General features: G+C 42.2%; 1 protein-coding gene and 1 long non-coding RNA gene across 3 annotated transcripts; both read right to left on the bottom strand.

Moving 5' to 3' along the window:
• Window positions 1-313: 313 nt before the first annotated feature.
• DTD1 (D-aminoacyl-tRNA deacylase 1) lies at window positions 314-20,843 on the bottom strand. Of its 2 annotated transcripts, none has more exons than XM_083519751.1 (6): window positions 20,707-20,843; window positions 18,128-18,218; window positions 16,486-16,721; window positions 11,481-11,578; window positions 5,098-5,273; window positions 314-1,644 (listed from the first exon to the last, which is right to left on the bottom strand). In XM_083519751.1, the coding sequence occupies exons 1-5, from the start codon at window positions 20,747-20,749 to the stop codon at window positions 5,118-5,120; spliced, it is 624 nt and encodes a 207-aa protein (XP_083375877.1). In that variant the 5' UTR covers window positions 20,750-20,843; the 3' UTR covers window positions 314-1,644; window positions 5,098-5,117. The 2 variants fall into 2 exon arrangements, with proteins under 2 accessions (XP_083375877.1, XP_083375878.1); XM_083519752.1 differs by having other exon boundaries at window positions 314-1,641.
• LOC310714418 lies at window positions 5,282-11,036 on the bottom strand. The gene is made up of 3 exons (XR_014529730.1): window positions 9,891-11,036; window positions 6,414-9,591; window positions 5,282-5,636 (listed from the first exon to the last, which is right to left on the bottom strand). It is a non-coding gene; the product is annotated as an uncharacterized lncRNA (long non-coding RNA).
• Window positions 20,844-21,054: the final 211 nt, after the last annotated feature.

Here is a 21,054-nt window from a genome sequence, read left to right as displayed (position 1 = left end):
TTCCAAATCCACCCCCACTGCAGCTTTCCTCCCCACTGGGTTTCAAGTGCAGAAATACTGTGGGGCGGAGGAGGTCTAAGAGCTGCAGTTACGTACGTTTGCATTCAGTGTGTAATTTGGCAGTCAGTGGTCAGAACAGTGTGACATACTGAATGTACCTCATGAAAGAAATGTGGCAAAGCTTTTTTGAGAAGGCTGATTGAGACACACTTATGTATAAATACCGATTTAAGACGTAATTTTGATACGCCATGCCGTTCGCATGGATAAGCCTCACTGAATTTCCTAAAAGAACAGACTCCTACAGAAGAAGTACTCAGGAGGCACACTTTATTAAAGTTTTTCTCTCTGTCAAAAAGTTTAAAAGACACACACACAGAGACACACGCTGTTCACAATAAATAAATAACAGGCAAATCAGTCTCATTTAAATTCAATTATTTCCCACAAATTGTACAGCCAGACACACATAGACAATACAATAGGCATATACAGGGCTATGAAAAGAGACACGAGTGACATCACACCAACAGAATCAAAATATAAGCTTACTCTTGAGATTCCAAGTGAAAATGTAAGGGGAAAAACCGGATTTTATAAAACCAAAGCATACGATCAATAGCTCATACAAGCAGGACTGCTACAACCTGCACAGGAAAAAACCACCATTCCTCATTCAGTAACAATGGCCCTCTTCTTACATGATGCTGATGAAAGAGCTGCTGCAGAGAGTTCCTTCCTCTATCACCAAGGCAGCAGGAAAAGCCTTGTGCCACATGGGAGGAGGAGGCTGTGCTGCAGGCCGTCTCAGAACAACATTGTTCCGGTTTCTGGAAGGGGTTGGGAGGAGTTGCAGTGGAGGCCCCTTCTGCATGGCCTGCATCTTCTCACAGTTCCTGGTGGCATGGAAAGGAGTTCACTACCCACACCACCAGAATAATGTCAGATGGCTCTAACATCATTCTGAGTTTGGAAGGGGTTCCAAGTGCCTCTGGAGCTCCACATGAGGTTACAGACAAGCCCCTGTTCCCTTCCCCAGTTCCAAGTTCAAGAAGTGGCCTGGAGAACGCCGCACTAAGTGTGGCTCCAAAAGAGCAGCGCAACACTGAAGAGCCCCAGGCTCCCTCCAATAATTGAGATTGGGGGAGGGAAGCTATTTTTCCAATGTGCTAGGAGCCTATCCCGAACACAGGACAGCTGCAGGGTCGTCCTCTGCTCCCAATCCTCCAACCCCCCTCCCCCACTACAAGTGGGCTTGCCATATTCACTGCAAGAGGTAGGTGGAGACACTTGCCATGAAAAAAGCATTTGTAGACGTGTGCCAAGAACCATGTGGAATATCTGATCACTTCCCATTTACATGGGAACCAACCAGACAGATATGGCAGGCACACTTCAGTAACAACAACATAAGAACCAGAAAACCAGAAAAATGTCCTTTACTACCCCCACTTTGAAGCACTTTAGCAATGGAGACAGGTAACATCCCTTTGGTTGTTCCTGAATGCAACATGGTGCAGGTCCGTAACATCTTACTTCTCTGTTCCAAATGCTCTTTCTGTCCCAATTTGTTCGTGAAGGAATTGAGTGCTGTCAGCTAATGAATAGAAAAGGTTGCCAGAAGCTTCTGATGGAGTTTTTCTTCTGTCAAAGCAAGAAGTGGAGTATCACAAGACATGGAGGGAGAGCTGATATTCACCAAACACACAGTATTATTTTATATTGCCATTGCTTTTCCTCACCTTAATAAACAAGGAGACAGCTTCATTTTAAACATCAGTTTGAAAACTGTTAATCTTTTGAAATATTGTTTATATATTACTCATTAGCAGGATGTCCCACACTTCTGATACCTGGGGCAAAGTTTTCCTTGATTAAAACTGTACTTTCTAGCAACTGTGATGCTTCCAGGATTCCTGCATGACTATCAGCTGTCACATGGGCAGCAGCAAGAAATACCTGGTGCTTTCTTATTCGTTCTACCAGGATATCACAACCCATGTACTGGTAGAAAGAGAGGGAACTGAGGATGCACCCAACACAGTAGCTTGATTTTTCATGATTTCAGTCCCTCTCAAAGCACACCAATGTCTAATGGTCCACATTTTGCGTAAAGTGTGCAACCCTGCCAAGCCACACCTCATCCTTAATCCAAGGCATGAACAGCACACAGCCAAACTACCACCGGCTTCTACTTCTTTCCAATCTGAAATTGGCCCATTTATCCCCACCACTCTTACCTTTTACAAAAGGTTAATTTTGCTATACAAAATTAAACAGAAAAGTATGGGAGACAGAAGTGATAGATTCTCACAGAAGAGTTTGGGATAGAAATAAGAATGATATCTGGAGGGGTAAGAAAGACCAAGGCATGAACAAGGGATTTGGCCATAACAAGTGAGAGGAAACACACAACGAGCGGGCAGAGAGAGGGGCACTAGACAGAGGGGAGGAAATGGTGATCTATAGCTAGATGTTGTCATAGGATACTGAAAATAATTTGCCTTTATGGAGTCCCCTCCCCCCCACAAAGAAAAGAGTGGAATAGGAATAGAAGAAAACCAAGAAAAGAACCTTGAGAAATCAATCAGAGAAGGGAAAGGCTAAAGAGGAGCTTCGCCCAGTGGGAACAAATCAGTGATCAGACAGGAAGGGGAAGAAACAGTTAAGAATAGTCATAGATATCTACAACACAGATGAAGTCAAGCTGAGGAGGATGATCAACTGTATCAAAGGTAGCCCAGGTAAAGGACCCCTGCATGGTTAAGTCCAGTCAACTTTGACTATGGGGTGTGGCACTCATCTTGCTTCAGGCCACAGACAGCTTTTCCAGGTCATGTGGCCAGCAGGACTAAACCACTTCTGGCACATGGAGCACCGTGATAAATGCCAGAGTACCAACCTTTGGATTTGCAAATGAAGTGGTGGAAAGGATACCTGAAATATCAACTTCTTTCACAGATGAAATTGGCTGCTGGTTAGCAAAGTAAAACCCATTCTCAGTTGTGGGTTGTTGTTTTTTTAGAATAGGAAAGGTGATGGCATGTTTGCATTCAATAAGGAAAGGGACAGAGAAAAATTGGCTGATGACATAGTGGCTGAAAGGCAATAAAAATGGGGGAGAAGGCAACTGGGAGTCAGGAAGTCAAGGGGTCAAGGGACATGTGGAGTGGTCAGAGTAGAGTAGCCATCTCATCAGCCTAAGGGGGAAACGATTAAGGGAGGTGGCATGTGAAAGAGATTGTGTCAGATAACTTTAATGTTAGTTAAACAGAAACCTGTTTAACATAACAGTGGGGGCCCTTCATTTTATTATCTTATTCCACCCACCCACCCATTTTCCAAGTAACTGTTACAACTTTTAAATCTCCTTCAACTTCATTCCTCCCAAGTAATCACTTTAAAAATGGGACCAATGTCCACTCAAAGTTAATAAAATCCTGCCACAAAAAGCGAGAAGGATTTGTTAGATACTATTTTATGGCATCAAATCTGTGGTTGCTTAGTTTCTGCTCCGAAGAAAAACAAACACAAACCAGGATGCAGATTCTCCAAACAGCTACTACCTTGTTTTGAACTTTCCCTTTTTGGGGAAGGTTTCTGAGTGAGGAGTAGCCTGATCACTTCAGGCACACCTGGATTCTATCAGCTTTCTGGATTCCTGCCAGTCTGGCTTTCAGCCTCTGCATGGCAAAAACAATGTTCCTGTGGCCTTGGCTGACCAACTCCACCTAGAGATGGACTCGGATAATTGCAACCTAAATGATGCCTCCTTTGTCACTATGGAGCATGAGCTGTTTGTGGAATGACTGGCCCGTGGGATCACACCCTGCTGATCATAAGGGCTTATTGTTTTCACCTTCTGCCCCAATAAATCTTTTGTGCATCATGATGCATCCCATTCAAAATAGCCTGTTTCATTTCTGGATGACATGCTATGTTAATCTCAAATTAGGAATGCCCAAAGGAGTAGCAACAGTCTTATTTTTATACTACTTTTGGCATCACAACTCCCCAAGGAAGCCATAGGTCACATGGAAGTGGTACAAGCCACTGTTGTCTCCATTTGCAAGAGGGGTGACGCTATCAATGTGCAGAAGCCACAGTCTGAGCTACATCCAGATGATCCAGAGACTCTGATTTTTACTTTTCCAGAAAAAGCTGTGCAGCAGTGGATCAAGAAACCCAACGGAAAAGTTAAACAACAGATTTGCCACGTGACTATCTGTAATGCAAGCAGAACTGGTCGTGTGGTAGGGCTGATTTTTGGTTGCCTACCAGCCTTTAGACCTTGTAACAGGTATTATGTGCCAAAAGAGCAAAAGCTAAGCATAAGGAAAGAGGAGGAAGAAATTTTAAGTCATTTGGAAAGAGAATATTAAAAGGACCCAAAGCTTGAAGTGCATGCAAAGAGTGGCAGGAGAGAAATGATCTCAACAGCAGTCGACAAAATTTAGCAGAGACAAATCAAACTGACTGAGAGAAGATAATGGAAGAATGGGAGGCCAGCAGGAATAGAGCTGAGCAGGCCAGGAACAGGCTGCCTTCGGTCTTGCATGGTCTAGTCCTCATTATCTGCCATGATCTGTTAACTTGCTTTAAATTCACAAAACAACAATATACACTCAAGTTCTCCTAACTGTTATGGCATAAGTAATTAGTGCTAAGTCATATACAATTTTGCTTAGAAATGCAAGAAGTTTGCTGGAGAAGTCAACCTAGTCAAGCACTGTTTGTAAGAATCTCAGCAACTAGCAGCTGCCAGTTGGCAAACTAATAGACCAGGGATTGGGAACCTGTTGCCCTCTAGATATTGCCAGACTCCCATCAACTACAGTGAAAGTGGCCAGTGGTCGGGGAGGATGGAAGTTGTAGACCAGCAACATCTGGAGAGCCACAGATCCCACATCCCAACTTACCCTCTTCTCATCCCTGGATTATATGAGAGTTGATCATGATGTAGCTCAGTGTTTTTAAGCACCAAGGAAATAATTGAAAATATTAGGAACTATGCATTCCTATGAATTCCCCTTCACCCTGAACGGAAGCATGCAAAGAGTGAGTTCAAGGTATTAGCTGGGAAACAAGAGTCCATACCTGAAGCTGCTTTTCATAGGTTATGGTTCCCTTTCCGAAGACACGTCCCCCTCCGCCCCACTGCTTGCACTAGGATCATTTTTACTTCTGGGAACATTTCTCTCTCTGCTTGATTCAGAGGGTGCCTTCATCCGGGTCTTCTCTTTCCTCTGCTGCTGTTTCTCAAGTTTTGCCAGCTGTTTGCAAAGAAAAGCAAAACAAGAAGTTTCATAAATGCACACTAGAGACTGAAGCAGCTCAGCAGCACTGAAAATATTTTGAACAGACCACTGCATTAAAAAAACAGAAAACAAAAAAACTTTGGCATCTCTTAGGAAGATTATGCATCAAATCTAATTTTCTGCAGAGAATCACCTACTGCTACGGAACCTTGGGATTTGTGCAAAAGAGACATATTTTGTCTTTTAAAAAATGAATTACAAACACAAATTACGGCATGATATAATGAAATTACCATGTGTACAGTATTTCAATAGTATAAGCCTTCTTTAGTAACATGGACATTCACCTTAAGTAACAGGTGTTAACCCTTCCGGCATCTGTTTGAAATATTTGTAAAACTTTATTAGCATTTTTTTAAAAGCAAACTTGAGTCACATCATACTCTTTGTATTCCTCAACAATTAAGGGGCCAGTTGTCCTGCGATGTTTCCTTCCTCTGCCTCACCTTTTCAAATTTCTAAAAAGTTATGCTTTACTTACTTAGCTACAAGGGTGCAAGTTACTTTTGCTGAAATGAACGCTGAAACTACCAAACATCTGTGCTGAGGTCCATTTTATCCCCAGAGACTATTCAAAATAGGACAGAGAAAGTAACTTCACATTTTGCCTACATCAGGGTACCAGAGTAAAAGGTTTCTGTTTTTGTAAAAAATAAATGCAAAAAGGTGTGCAACAATAGACAAGCAAGGAGCTACAGTCAGGTAAGAAGCAAAGAAGTTTAATAGCAGAGACTGGAAGCTTGAGATGACTGTGAAGGGTGTCAGGATACCAATACAGAGCCATAAGGAAAGTATGAATTCCCTTCTCTTCTGAGTTTACCTTGTCCTTGAATATATTAAGACATCACCATGCAAAATGATTTCAATTAGTGTAACAGGCAGCTGACATTACTGTGGAGTCATTACACCAAGACATTATTTGCCTATCTATGTTCTCCATCCCCAGGTGCCCTGTCAAGAAACTAAAAATGATTTAAACTAACTTCAAAATTTACTCCAGTCAAGATGTTCCTGTGAACTGATAACATAAACCCCTACTCAAAGCACAAATTAACTGGCAATGACCACACATAATTAAAATGATGTTATTACCACCTATTTAGCTGCATAACGATGTGTGATGTTTAAAAGCACAACAGACTCATTGACAGTTCAGCACCTCCCTGCTTCCTTATCTCAGGCTGCACCTCCAAAATATGGGTCAGAAATAGTAGAGGATCGATTTCAGTACTGACAATAAGAACAAACGGGATCAGTTTAAGACTTCTATTGCAGAATGGGCATTAAAAATTCAAACTAATATTCCTCTTCTAGGAGTATTAAGTGAGTGTGGTACATTTTCAGTACATGCAGTCCTCCTTGAGGTTCCTCTGCCCCCAGGGATCATCATTTAAGTCCTACAGCATCACTCTTTGTCACAATGAAGCATTTCCAGTTAGCTATAAAGTCCTTCAGAAGGATCATGAAGAGTTTTTTTCTTTCAAATCTATTTCAATTGGTGTGAACTTCACAGGGAAGCAAATTATGTCTTTGAAACACAGTAGAATAGATTAAAAGAATCTCATCAGAATGAGAGAGTTTGGGTTGCTTTGAAAGAGAAAAATGAAAAGAGCCTCCTAAAACATGGAGAATGACTGTTATTTGTGTACATGGCTCCCTTGGCAACAGTCACCAAGGTAAGGCCCAGTCACAGAGAACGTAAATCACATAAGCTTCAATGAGTTCAAAATGTTCATTCATGATGGATCTCTTTAAAGCAGCAAACCAGCCTCCCCCCCCCCCACATCTAATTTCTTTGGGTGGACTTGCAAGAGAATTTCCCTACCATTGAAGGGGCGAGAATGTGTGGGACGATTCAAGCCTAGGCATATTTGTTTGTTTGTTGCATTTATATCCCACCTTTTCCTCCAAGGAACTCTGGGTGATGTACATGCCCCCCCCATTTAATCCCCACAAGAACCCTGTGAGGTAGGTCAGGCTGAGAAGAAGTGACTGCCCAAGGGCGCCCAGTGAACTTTGTGGCTGAGTGGGGATTCAAACCCTGGCCTTCCAGATCCTAGTCCAATACTCCACCCTCTAAACCACACCCTTGCGCTCAAATTTATTGTTCAAGGGGGCTTCCTCCCAAGTAGGAATAAGACTGTGGTGCTGGTTAATGTTCTTAAATCAAGTCGGATGCATTCACTGGATATGAACAATGACTGCCACTGTGTCCACAATTTCACTCACTCTAGCAGCCAACAATGCCCAGGCTTTGCCACAACATCACCCCTTCTCAATATGCTGTAAAATCAATTGTGTGCTCAGTGCCATCATACTAAGTTGTAAAGTAAAGAAGAAACACTTGGGCTCATTCTCGCATTGCAGTGAACCAGGGTTAAGGAAACTTAACTGTGGTATATTTGAATTGTTAAACCATAGTTTTCAATTAGCCAAAAAAGCAGAATCAGAAAGCATGAACTAAATTGAATTATAGTTATTTATTTTATTTCAAACAATTTATATCCCACTTGATTGTAAAACACCTCAAAGTCAAAACACTTTACAAAAAGAACATAGAGCCATTTAAGTGACTTTAGAACAAATTCATCTGCGTGAGAACTTCTACTTGCACAACGAGGTTTTTGCCCCCTTTCCCCCCAGGAGCTCCCCAGAATTGGCTTGTGGGGAGTGAGAAGAACCTCCAGAACAGTGCAGGGGGGAGGGAGGGGGGTCATTCTGTCTAGCAAGCTGCAATTTTCACACTAATGTGACGTTCACCATAGAACAATGTTGAATTCTGCCCAATTACTACAATTTAAATAAAAATACAACTCCCACTCTATTCTGCCTTGGTCAGACCACACCTGGAATGTTCGTGTCTAGTTCTGGGCACCACAATTTAAGAAGGGTGTTGACAAGCTGGAGGAGGCAACCAAGATGATTCTTATAAGGAACAATTGAGGGAACTGGTTATGTTCAGCCTGGTAAAGAGGAGACTGAGAGGAGGTATGAGAGCCAGTTTCAAATATCTCAAGGGCTGTCACATGGAAGATGAAGCCAGCATGTTTTTTCCTGCTCTGGAGGCTAGGACCTGAACCACAGGCTTCAAGTCACAAGAAATGGGATTCTGACTCAACATCAGGAAGAGCTTTCTGACGACAAGAGTTGTTCGACAGTGGAACAGCCACCCTCAGGAGGTGCTGACTCTCCTTCCTTGGAGGTTTTACAGCAGAGATCGGAGGGCCATCTGTCAAGTATGATCTAGTTGAGATTCCTGGATTGCAGGGGGTTGGACTAGATGACCCTTGGGGTTGCTTCCAACTCTACAATTCTGTGACCCCCAACCTCACTGAAAACAGCTACATGCTGCAACTGGCCAACACAAGGCTTGTTTGAAGCCAACTTACACCTGAGGAGGACACTTACAGGTGAAGACAGAGCTAGGAAGTAAAGGATTACTCTTTCTTTCCCCAGCTACTACTCCCATCTAGAATTGCCCTTATTGCTGCAATTAAGAGTTGAAAAAAAGCCTTTTTATTGGTTCCAGTAATTGGATCCAATTAAAGCTTTTTTCTAGCCTAATTCTGTGATTGTAGGAGGAGGTGCTTTTCCTGGATATTGCCACTGGGTAGGAAGATTAGTGCTACATTCTCCAGGAGAATTCCTCCCCACATTAGGCTTGAAAAATGATATTTCTCCAAGCCTTATTGCTGGTGAAAGAGCAGTGGTGTGAGTGCATACAAGACTGTGGTGCCCACTAGTTTTTCCAGGTTGCAAATGTATCCAAGGGCTCCTAGCAGCTCTATGGGCCCCTAGCAGCAGAGTATCAATATGGATAGCTTGGACCTTACCTTTTAATTGTAATTCAGTAGGTCCTACTGAGGGTGGCAATTACCTGTGCCTATATGGATCACACACCTATGCTAAGAGGCTCCTTGTTGCTCTGTCTTTGTATAGGGCAGATCAGGCCAGCTGGGAACTTTAGATTCACAAACTCCCTCTTCAACCTCACAAACAGATGTCCACTGCCTTTGAAGCAGATCACAAATTACCAGTTCACATCAAACAGCAAGGCATGGTTTCCCCCACACCAGGATAGAAGGAAGAGAATTATTGCATGCAATGGAAGAAGGAGGGGGAGTAGGAGAGCTTGAATGTCCTCAATTGCTTATTCATGCAACTTCAAACCACTGTTTGGTGTTATACTGCTCCTGTATCTGTTTTAATAAAGATTGCATAATGGAAGGCTTGGGTCAGGAATCTTTAGTCCTAAGAAAGCCAATTGGTATCCCTATATACAGTGGTGCCTCGCAAGACAAAATTAATCCGTTCCGCGAGTCTCTTCGTCTTGTGGTTTTTTCGTCTTGCGAAGCACGGCTATTAGCGGCTTAGCGGCTATTAACGGCTTAGTGGCTATTAAAGGCTTAGCGGCTTTAAGAAAAAGGAAACAAACTTGCAAGAACTCGCAAGACGTTTCATCTTGCGAAGCAAGCCCATAGGGAAATTCGTCTTGCAGAACGACTCAAAAAACGGAAAACTCTTTCGTCTTGCGCGTTTTTCGTCTTGCGAAGCATTCGTCTTGCGAGGCACCACTGTACTATCATCATCTACAATTCTGAAAGGGTCCACTTCTGGCCTTAATACTTACACACTGATACTAAGCATGTTTACTTGGAAGTAAGTGCCAACAAATTCAACAGAACTAACTGTAGATTTACAGCCTTTGTATGCATATAGTGTTCTTAATTGCTTTGCACACATTATGTCAGTAACCTATACCCAAAGCCCCAACCCCTTTAAGGCAGGCCATTGTTTTCATTTTCATTTTGCCAAGTAACCTTGGGCAAACTACTCAGTGAAACCACAGCTGACCTGAGATTTCAACTGAACTTCCTGGCTCATCTTGCCACACTAAGTCAGTTCTCTTTTACAAGGAATGTAGTCGCTTTCAAAAAGATAGGGGACAATGTGCCATTTCAAGAAAATCTGAGTAAAAACGCTCAGCTTGCTTGTGAGACCTGTACATTATTCCCTTATTTGTTCTCTTTTCCTACAGGGAAAGAGTACTGATTTGTGTGCAATGTGTTACAGATATGCAAACAGTGTAAGAGGAACATAAAGCAGCAATGAGAAATAAAAATAGAACAAAAAGAAGCATATGGTGACAGAGAGACTTAGGTACAGAGACCACACAAGCATTTCTTTTTACTGCATGTAAAAAAAAAATGAGGTAAAAGTGGGTGAACTAATGAAATGAAACATAATGACACCTGCTGTCTTTGGATCTACTGGATAAATATTTTAATTTCACAAAATATGATTAACAGCTTTGGGAAAGTTTTATAAAATCTGAAGCTGATGAATTGCATTGCAAATATATGGCTACATGTCAAATATTTCTGTTCTCAGATGCCACAAAAGTAGTACTAATAAAAACAAAGGTAGTACTAATTTTTAGAAACAATCCCAATCCACATTGTAGATGTTATGGGCATCCATTAAATACCAGGCCCATTACTACAACAACTATTACCATTAAACAACAATTTAATAGTTTGATCTTCTCAATTTAATAGCACTTTCTCATGGCATTTTCTTTCCAATTATCTTCACATGCAACTCAGGTTCTTTCAAGGGCATTTCACATATGGACCCACTTACAAACATATCATAAACTGTATTGATACATAAGTATGAGTGGGTGGGAATCTAATTTATGATTTTCTATATTAGCATATACAGTGGTGCCTCGCAAGACGAAAATAATCCGTTCTGTGATTCTCTTCGTCTAGCGGTTTTTTCATCTTGCAAAGCAAGCCCATTGACGGATTAGCGGATTAGCGCTATTAGCGGCTTTTAGCAGCTTATCTGCTGATCAGATCAGCTGATAAGCAGCTTAGCGGCTTAGAAAAAGGGGGGGAAGGGGAAAAAACCAGCAGGAACTCGCAAGACATTGTCATCTTGCAAAGCAAGCCCATAGGAAATTCGTTTTGCGAAGCACCTCCAAAACGGAAAACCCTTTCATCTAGCGAGTTTTCCGTCTTGCGAGGCATTCGTCTTGCGGGGCACCACTGTAAAACAAAAACTGGAAAATGACACCAGTAATATATACACAAGATCACAGTCTTGTTTTTAGAAGAAGATACACATCAGATGGAGGAAAGCATTGATGTAACTTACCTGCTTAGGGTCAATGGGAGGGGCTGGAGACTCAAGTTCTATAGTCACAGGTCCATCGTTCTGAATATGAACCTGCATATATTCACCAAATTTGCCATCTGAAAAATTAAATTAGAGTTGAGTGAGAAGAAGAGGACATTTACCTAAGAACCACCTTTGGTTTTTATAGTGGCAGTCACTGCACTGCTTCCAATGCTTCTTTGCTATATATTTAGCCCCATTATAAGGTGTGGCAAAAGACAGGGGTTCTGCCAGGTGGCCTTGATCATGGAGTCAACGGGAGGACAGGTCTGCCTTGACCCAGGCATGGAGCCGGCACCTGGACATAGACTTTGGCTCACTGCTGAGAACAGAGAAGGGAGGCACACTGATGGCTAGAGACAGGCATTTCGCTGCCTGGGACTGTATTAAAAAAACAGACTTCAAAGGAAAGGGTCGTTTACCATCTGGATGTGTTGTGGGAGCCCAGGCTAAAGACCTACCAGCCTAAAGAATCAGAGGGATCTCCCACGGTTGGAAGAGTGTGCCAAAGGACCTGTTTTGTAACTATCTCTTCTATATCCTTTTAGCCTAAGATTATAGCAGTTGGGCTGGGTGAAATATTGATATATATAATAATAATTTATTATTTATACCCCACCGATCTGGCTGGGTTTCCCCAGCCACTCTGGGCAGCTATATATAATGCAAAATCAATATTAAATCCACATCGTGATAACAGTTTCAAATAAATTGAGCAGGCAAGTCACAGCCTTCAAACTGCGAGGGACAATGTCATTGCTGCCTGCCTGCCTGCCTGCCTTCCCTTTCAGTTTCCCCTCCAATAGCAGAACACTCCCTCCGCTAGCTTCTCTGTAACAGTGGTGTCTGCCTTCGCAATAACAGCTGCAAATACCTGCCTCCTTCCCTTTCAGTTTCCCCTCCTTCCCTTTTTTAAAAAAATGTGTTTATTTGATTTTACAAATATAAATTTATAACAATGCCAAATACATAGCCATATAAAGAGATTTCTCTGAATCTTGAGACTTCCAGCGTCATTTTCAAGTGCATATTATTTCATAATCTATATTTTATATCTATCAATATTGTTCATAGTATTTGTTACATTACAAGTGAAATTAAATCCTGCTAATGTTTTCATCTGCTTACAGTGGTCTCCTAAATAAATTATAATTTCCCCCCTGTTCTTTCTTGAAGTTTTTGTCTTCTTGGTGCCTGAGCTTTCCGGTCAGTTTTGCCATTTCGGCATAGTCTAACAGCTTGGTTTGCCATTCCTCTCTGATAGGGACTCTTCTTTCCTTATCTGGGCTAGTAACATCCATGCTGCTGTTGTTGCTTACATAAAAAGTCTTTTCTGTTCCTTTGGGATGTCAGTACCTACAATTCTGAATAAAAAGGCTTCTGTGTTTTTTTTAACAAAAGTTATTTTAAACATTTTTTTCAGTTCATTATATATAATTTCCCAGAAAGCCTTTATTGCCTTACATGACCACCACATATGATAAAAGGTACCTTCTTTATCTTTACATTTTTTGTAGGTATGGGACTCTGTTTGGAAGAACATTTTCCCCATTCTTGGGGTGGCAAAGTATTACAGGGATATCCATCTTCTTGCCAATTTTTGCCTGAATACATCCATAGCCCTTGAAACCTTGTCTAATGTAACCATTGATAAAACAGTAAAGTTGCAGGCTGAGGTTTCTTTCCAAGGAAATATTTTTTCACTTACCGGTAGCTTAAGATGCTATGCTGTTGGCCAAGTGACCACTAGGTGGCAGTACAGTTTTCCTTCTGCCAAACTTACAATATTGCTCCTTCAATTAAAAGTTTATGCATTGTATTTATATTTCTCATATACTACTACTCCCCCTTTCTTTTTAAGAGCTACAAATCTTTTAACAGTAATAAAAAAGCTGAAGATGCTGGTGTCTTGGCAAAGATTTTAGTAAGTAAACTAAGAATATAATTCCTCCACAACTTTTTAAAGATTGGTTCTTAATCATAACAGAATCTGAAGTCAAAATAAAAAAATTCCTTCCAATAGCACCTTAAAGACCAACTAAGTTAGTTCTTGGTATGAGCTTTCGTGTGCATGCACACTTCTTCAGATTCTTCAGATACTATCTGAAGAAGTGTGCATGCACACGAAAGCTCATACCAAGAACTAACTTAGTTGGTCTTTAAGGTGCTATTGGAAGGAATTTTTTTATTTTGACTATGGCAGACCAACACGGCTACCTATCTACTACTAGAATCTGAAGTGAATAAGAAGAGTTCCATTTGATGCTTTAGTTTTCAGACTTGACAGTTTACAAGAACTTTTATTTTAACATGTTTATGTCTAAAAGCTTCAATCCACATATTCAGCAGATCATTATCTCAATTGTAACTACATTGCATTGAATACAAAGTAGGTCACAAGAAGCTGACATTTTAGAAATTGATTTAAACCCTACCAGGCACTGCTCCTTTCTAAAGGAAAAATGGTAAGTGATTATATCTTTGCACTGCCAATCAGGATTTTGAATCATAACATTTTTCTCTATCTACTGATTTATTTCCTCCCATTCAAGCACAAATGCTTCCTATAAAACAGGACAATATTAAACAGAATGGCATGGTGGTAATATGCTACTTCTAAAGAAAGGTATAGAGCATTGTCAAGGGATGAAGTGATGCCTTTTTATAAGGCAGAAGTCTCCAAAATGCACAAGAGATCTCTAGTTAGGGCCAAGATATGTGTTTCATAGAACTGCAGAGTTGGAAATCACCATGAGGGCCATCTAGTCCAACTCCCTGTGATGCAGGAATCGTTTGCCCAACGTGAGGCTTGAACCCTGAGATGAAGAGTCTCATGCTTTACCGACTGAGCTGTCCCCTTTTCCTAACTTTTGAGCAAGGTTTTCTTGTGGCTTGAAACTTTCCCAGCCAACCAACTGCCATTCCAAATCTCCAACTGCTTCTTTTCTAATGAGATGGGGAAGAGATACAGGGATTCTTTCAACATTTGCTTTCCCCCCAATATCTATAAGCAAATTAATTTGGAAGTTAGTTTTTCAGGAACAGGATTGAACATACAATCAAGTGCCAGAATTTTCTGAAGATATATATCCAGTTGTTAGTCCATGAAAAGAAAGCAAACAGTATTGGTTAGTGTTGATCTGATCTACCTCTGACCCACCTCACATTTTGTCATAGACAAGAGTGCAGAAGGGTTGGAGAAAACACTTCCAAAATTGCAAAGACTCTAGTACAAAGATCCATACATAAATTTCCAGATAACTACATGAACTGATTAATTATGAAAGACAATACTGTACATGTAAATTCTTTTAAATAATTAACCGCATGGATCACTTTTGTTTTTAGTATATCTAAGGCAATATCTTCGCTTTGCTGAGTGATATCCAACTGTTATGTCCCACTTATGCAACAGACTACTGCACACACAAACAGGAATGTCCTTTGCTCTTCTCCATCACAGCAGTTTTTAGTATATCTAAGGCAATATCTTCGCTTTGCTGAGTGATATCCAACTGTTATGTCCCACTTATGCAACAGATTACTGCACACACAAACAGCCTCCCATGTGCCCCCAGAGGTGGGGGGAACCTCTGATGCAGACTGGGCGACACAGGACTGCTGGAGAGGGAGCGGAAGGTCCATCACAGCCACTGGCGCAAGACTGAATCGTGTCCTGTCTTCCAGTGGGCCTCTGTATAATCTGGGGGCACCATTCTAAGCCACACAAAAGCTTCCCTCCATTACCATTTTAAGACCAAAACGACTAACCCTAACCCTAACACTGAGCTTGGACCTGGAAACATCTTTTTCTCATATTTTAATTTAAAGAGAGAGAGAGAGAGAGAGAGAGAACACATGAAGCCTGAAAATTTTGAGTAACCTAAAAGCTATTGCAAACATTGGTGGTTCTCATGAAGACAAGAAGAAGATCGAGGTGGGGGGAGGTCATAGCTAAAGCAAGGAATTGCCTCAGGAAGCGCATTCTCTGGAGCCGAGCTCATACACACACACCAGTCCTTTACTCTGTGAGGGAGAGGAATTGGGTGCAGATGACCTATGTGAAGCTGATGGAAATCAAGCAACAGTCTAGTTACTTTCCTTCAGCCTTACTGCTAGCCCTAGTCAGTTAAGAGTTCATGCCTATGTGTTGCTCTCAGACGCCAGGGTTCTAAGGCAATATTATGGCAGAGCACACACCGAGCTCTCAATTCTAGCAGGCTTTAGAGGGGCAGAAAGGAGAGGCCGGCTTGTCATTTCACAAGTTCAGTTTTTCCTGCACACTTTTCTGACCTCTCCCTCTTGCAATCTGCAGTGACTCGCTTCTGTCTTGTCTCTCCACTCATTTTCCCATCCAGCACATCTACCATATTTTTTGCTCTATAAGACTCACTTTTTCCCTCCTAAAATGTAAGGGCAAATGTGTGTGCGTCTTATGGAGCGAATGCAGGCTGCGCAGCTATCCCAGAAGCCAGATCAGCAAGAGGGATCGCTGCTTTCACTGCGCAGTGATCCCTCTTGTTGTTCTGGCTTCTGAGATTCAGAATATTTTTTTCCTTGTTTTCCTCCTCCAAACACTAGGTGCGTCTTATGGTCTGGTGCGTCTTATAGAGCGGAAAATATGGCATATGCAGATACTCTACTTTATTAACAAAGCAATGTTATTCAAGTGTCTCTGTGAATTTTGTTTTAACAGACCAAAAAGGCTACTTGTTTTTGTTTTTGTTCTGCAGCCATTGTACGCTTCCTGGTCCTTATCCACATATTTAAGGAAATAATTATCCCACTAACTGATAGGAAAAGGCAAAATAAAAGTAGCAACTACCAAAAGGCAAACATGATTTATTGTATATTTAGATTCTTCACATATTCACCTCGGAGTAAGACTCATTGAACTCCGTGGGACTCACTTCTGAATAGACATGTATAGGATTGTGCTGTAGGAAGCTTTTCCCATTTATCCAACTCTTTAATTTGGCCTTACCTTTAATGAGCTCTGGCTTGTATGATTTGCGAAGGTGTTCTAGGAAACTGTTGTAGAAAGACTCTGCTTGATCTGTAGGCATTGCCATGTGATAGTCTGGCTTGTTTCCTTTCAGGATACACTGAAGAGTAAACTGGCTGACACAGAGCACTTCGTACTGCTTGTCCATTACACTTTTAGACCAGTGTTTGCCACTTTCATCTTCAAAAACACGCAGGTTTAAAATCTTTCTAACCCTAAGTTGAAAACCAAAAGACAAGAAAGGTCCCTGTCTCAAAATAAGATCATTCTTACAATTCCACATAAATATGAAGCGGGGTTGGGGAACCAGAGCCTTAAAATATGGAATAAAGAAAAGATTCATAGATCTTGAAGATTCCATATTTTGTCATCATATCTAGAAAATTAAAGGTTTATCTGGATCCATTTCAACCTGAGTTCAGGCCTGGTTTCAGAAATGAAATTGGCCTTGGTCGCCTGATGGGTGACTTTTATCAAGAGAGTGATGTGGGTGGGGGGAGTGTGGCCCTGCTACTCTTACTGCCTAACAGCATTTGGTACCATTGACCATGGCATCGTCCTAGACCAACTGTGCAGAATGGGTTTTGGAATCACTGCATGGTTGGGTCCAGAGAGTAGCAGTCAAGGACTGCTCTTCATCCCCCAGCACTTCTACTATGGAGTTTCACAGACATTCTTTCATTCCCAGTAATATTTAACCCCTACATGAGCCATTGTGAGTGGTTATTAGGCTGGAGCATGATGTAATAAATATGCCAATGACACGCAGTTCTATTTCTCCTTACCAGCTGAACTGGGAACGGCTGTGAAAATCATGGACTAGGTGCTTTAATGCAGGGACTAGCCACAACTGCCTGTTCTGCATGGGGTTGCATTCCTGCTGAAGGAGCAGATATATAGCAAGAGGGTATTCCTGTGTAATTAGAAACCCAAGTGATCTGTGTGACCAGTAGTATCTTTTCCCAGCTTCATCCGGTTTGCCAGCTAGTCATATTGGGATAGCCTGGCCACTGTAGTCCATGCATTAGTAAACTGAAGACTAGATTACGGCAATGTGCTCTATGTGGGTTTGCCTTTGGGCCTGGTCCAGAAGCTCCAGATAATGTAGAATGCAGCAGCTAGATTGATGAGACACAAATAGCTGACAGCATGCACCTCTACTAAAACATCTGCACTGGCTGCACACAGGTTACCAGGCCAAATTCAAAGTCATTGTATTAATATACAAAGCTCTGAACAACTTGGGTCCAGGATACCCTAAGGAAGTCTTTCTGAACCTTGCTTCCCCAGATGCTGTCAGACTACAACTCCCATCGTCCCTAGCTAGCAGGATTAGTGACCAGGGATGATGGGAGTTGTAGTCCAACAATAGCTAGGGATACAAAGTTCAGAAAGGCTGTTCTAAGGACTGCCTGAGCCCTTATATCCTAGCTCAGTAACTAACATCATCAGGAAGCGTACTGTTAGTTAATTCAGAAGCCTGACTAGAAGCCAGACTGGCTATTTCATATGAGTGAACAAACAAACAAAATTAGCATTTGTATGCAAAATTGTTAAACATTAAGTAAAATTTATATAAGCACAATACAAAGAAAAAGTTTTATACTTTAGATTGACTTACATGTGCTCAAGCTCTTTCTGAGTGTCTTCTACTGAGATACCCAGCAGGACACAAATGCCTTGTCCAATGGAGCTTATTTGCTCCCCACCAACTGTAGGGGAATTTTAAAAAATAGGTTAAACTTGCCACATGCAATTATATATCCTAGCAAACTATAGGGAGTTTTAAAAGTTTCTGATTCTAAGAAACCAACTTACTGCCAGTGGTTTGTTGTCCCTTAAGTACTAGTGAAAGACCCATCTAGTCCAGGATCCTGCTCTCACAGTGACCAACAAAATGCTTATAGGAGTCGTGCCAGCCAAACCTGAGCACATCAGCATTCTTCCCAGTTTTGATTCCCAGAACTGCTATTCAGAGCCATACTGCGTCCGACAGTGTAAGAAGAAAACAGTCATTGGGTTCCTCCCCAAGACCCAAAGAACAAAAGCATGCATACGCTATTGGAAACACTTATTTTTTTACTTTGCCAAATGGCTATGTGATCTGGCCCAAGATTGGTATGTAATAGTTGCTTTATTTATATCAGCATAGTCCTATGGTTTTAAAATGTTTATAGATGGTATACTGAACAGATATTAATTCTTGTTTTATGTGTTTGGCTTTACAACAATATGTATATACACTGATGAAGGATGTATTTCAAAATGGGTGCTTTATGCTAGCTACTCTGTCTGTTTTTTGCTTATTAGCATTTTATGCTGAATATATAATTCACATATATAATTCAATTTATGAATCAGCTTTTTCGTGCACATTCTTGTGGGGTTTTTTGCTTCATTCAATACAGAAGCAGAGTACTCTTACAGCTAAACAAAGGGAGACATTTTATTAATAAAATTCTCACAGTGCTTAGAATGGCAAGAAAAAATACATCTATCAAAATTCTCCTTCTGCATGAGGTGTTTTATGCACAGGATTCATACTTAATCAATCTGGCAACAATACATAGTGCATATTTGTTTATTCTCTTACATTTATACCCTGCCTAACCTAACAGGCTCAAAGCAATGCTGTGGGTGAACCCCACTGTACAACAAATTAATCAATTTCATGATTATAACTCTTGAATTCGTAAGAGGCCTTAGAGACTTTGTAGCTTTTTTGTTGTTGGCCTGCTATGTTTTATTTATTTTTAAATTGTCTATAGGCCTAACATTAATATATATGTAGTATGCAGTAAAGCATAGCGTAAAAACATAATATAAACAAAACTACAACTTCTGAGGTCAGTACAGGCATGGGCAAAAAGATAACAGGATCATAGAGTTGGAAGGGTTTTTTTTTTAGTTTGATGCATTTAGTTGTCAATATGCTCAAATGTGTTGTGAGGGCTTGTCCTAAAAGGTGGGGTACACCAGGACCCCCAGGGTGGGAGCTGAGCCAAGAACCCAGGGGATCCTAAGCCAGTCCAGCTACTGGGCAAATTCTGGCCATTCTGCTGCAGCAGCCTGTAGCTCACACAGCAAAATAAAATAAAAATTGGCAGCTTTATTGCCTTTCTCCCAGCGTCAACTATGGCTACTGCGAGCAGGAGTGCTTTGCAAGTGGCAGTAGCTCCACCACTCAGTTCAGGCCCACCAAGCCCAAGCTGGGATTTAAAGATTGCTTCCTTAAACGTTATGGCACCTTGGGATGCTCTTTACATGACGACTTCTAGGACACTGTCTGCTTAGATGATATGGATGCAACCCTGTGCTTATCAAGTCTCTAACTGCTATCCAGCAGCTTGCCCTATTCACACAAGGAGAAAAACAGGGGGGAAATTGGGAGAGGGGGGTTGTTATTGGTCTGATTTTGTCTTTTTTTATATATTGTAATTTTATGGTGTGAACCACTCTGAGATCTACGGATGAAGGGCAATATACAAATGCAATTAATTAATTAACTAACTAACTAACTAACTAACTCTTCCATGCCAGCTCCCTGTTGCCAAAACAATGCAGACACAGCAACAGGGATTAAAAGGCACGGCATGTCCTCAAGGAACGTCCTACACTATTAGGAACACAGATGGGAAGCTGCCTTATACCGAGGTCAGTGGGAAATGAAATGTAGAGAGCACAGTAGCCCTTTAAGACTACAGTGGCAAGTGATCCTTGCAGCAGCTAAACTAAACATTTTAACATCTGTGGCAGAATAGGAAACTGTTGCCTCTACTAAGGCCCAAATGAAGAAAATTAAGCTTCTTATTAACATGGAAAGCTACGTGATACTGAGTCTGATCATTTAGCTTAGTATTGCGTACCTCAACCTTGGTTGGAGGGGTTCCCAGATGTCGTGGGACTACAACTCCCATCATCCCTGACCACCGGCCCTGCTAGCTAGGGATCATGGGAGTTGTAGTTCAACAGCATCGGGTGGGGGGATCCAGCCCCCCCCCCCCGCCAAAGTTGAGAAAGGCTTCTCTGCCCTGAGTGCCGGCAGCCCTGGAGGCTTCCAGGCAGGGACTCTGCGCCGCCCTGGAGACGGAGCCCAGGCTCTTCCCCGGCCCCTTCCCCACTCCCAGGCGCGCTCCCCGTGAGCCCCAGGGCGGCTCTGCCCGCGCGGAGACCCGGAGGGGAGCGGGGGACGCGGGGCACCTGTCACGCTGGCCCGGGCGACGCGCTGGATGATGGCCTTCATGGCTCCGGGCCCTCAGGAGAGTCGGCCGGCACCCCGCCCGGCGGAGCAGGAAGTGGCGTCAGGCCACTTCCGGGAGAGGCAGGAAGCGCCTCCGCAGAGCCGCGGCGGCAAAGTGCAGAGGGAGGCAGCCTCGCCAACTTCCGGGTCGCCTCGGACGGAAGGAGCGGACCAGAGGAGACCAGGGAGGCGTCGCCCGCCCGGACCGGCCTTCCGCCGGCTGAAGAAGAGCCTTTGGATCAGGGACTGCAGGTGGAGATCCCTGCCTTGTGTGGGTTGGACTAGATGACCCTGGGTCCCCTTACAAC

This window comes from Podarcis liolepis (assembly GCF_965112155.1).
Source record: "Podarcis liolepis genome assembly, chromosome: 8".
In the NCBI taxonomy this organism is placed as follows: domain Eukaryota; kingdom Metazoa; phylum Chordata; class Lepidosauria; order Squamata; family Lacertidae; genus Podarcis; species Podarcis liolepis.
Note: the sequence above shows the minus strand (reverse complement) of the source record. Positions and strands in the feature narration are given on the sequence as shown.

What these genes read in the sequence shown, in the direction of transcription:
- DTD1 (XM_083519751.1), bottom strand. Translation starts at nt 20,749, where the DNA reads ATGAAGGCCATCATCCAGCGCGTCGCCCGGGCCAGCGTGACAG. An exon ending in CAGAAAGAGCTTGAGCACAT is followed by an intron (nt 16,722 to 18,127) that starts GTAAGTCAATCT and finishes TTTTCAACTTAG; the next exon opens with GGTTAGAAAGATTTTAAACC. An exon ending in CTCCCATTGACCCTAAGCAG is followed by an intron (nt 5,274 to 11,480) that starts GTAAGTTACATC and finishes CTTTGCAAACAG; the next exon opens with CTGGCAAAACTTGAGAAACA.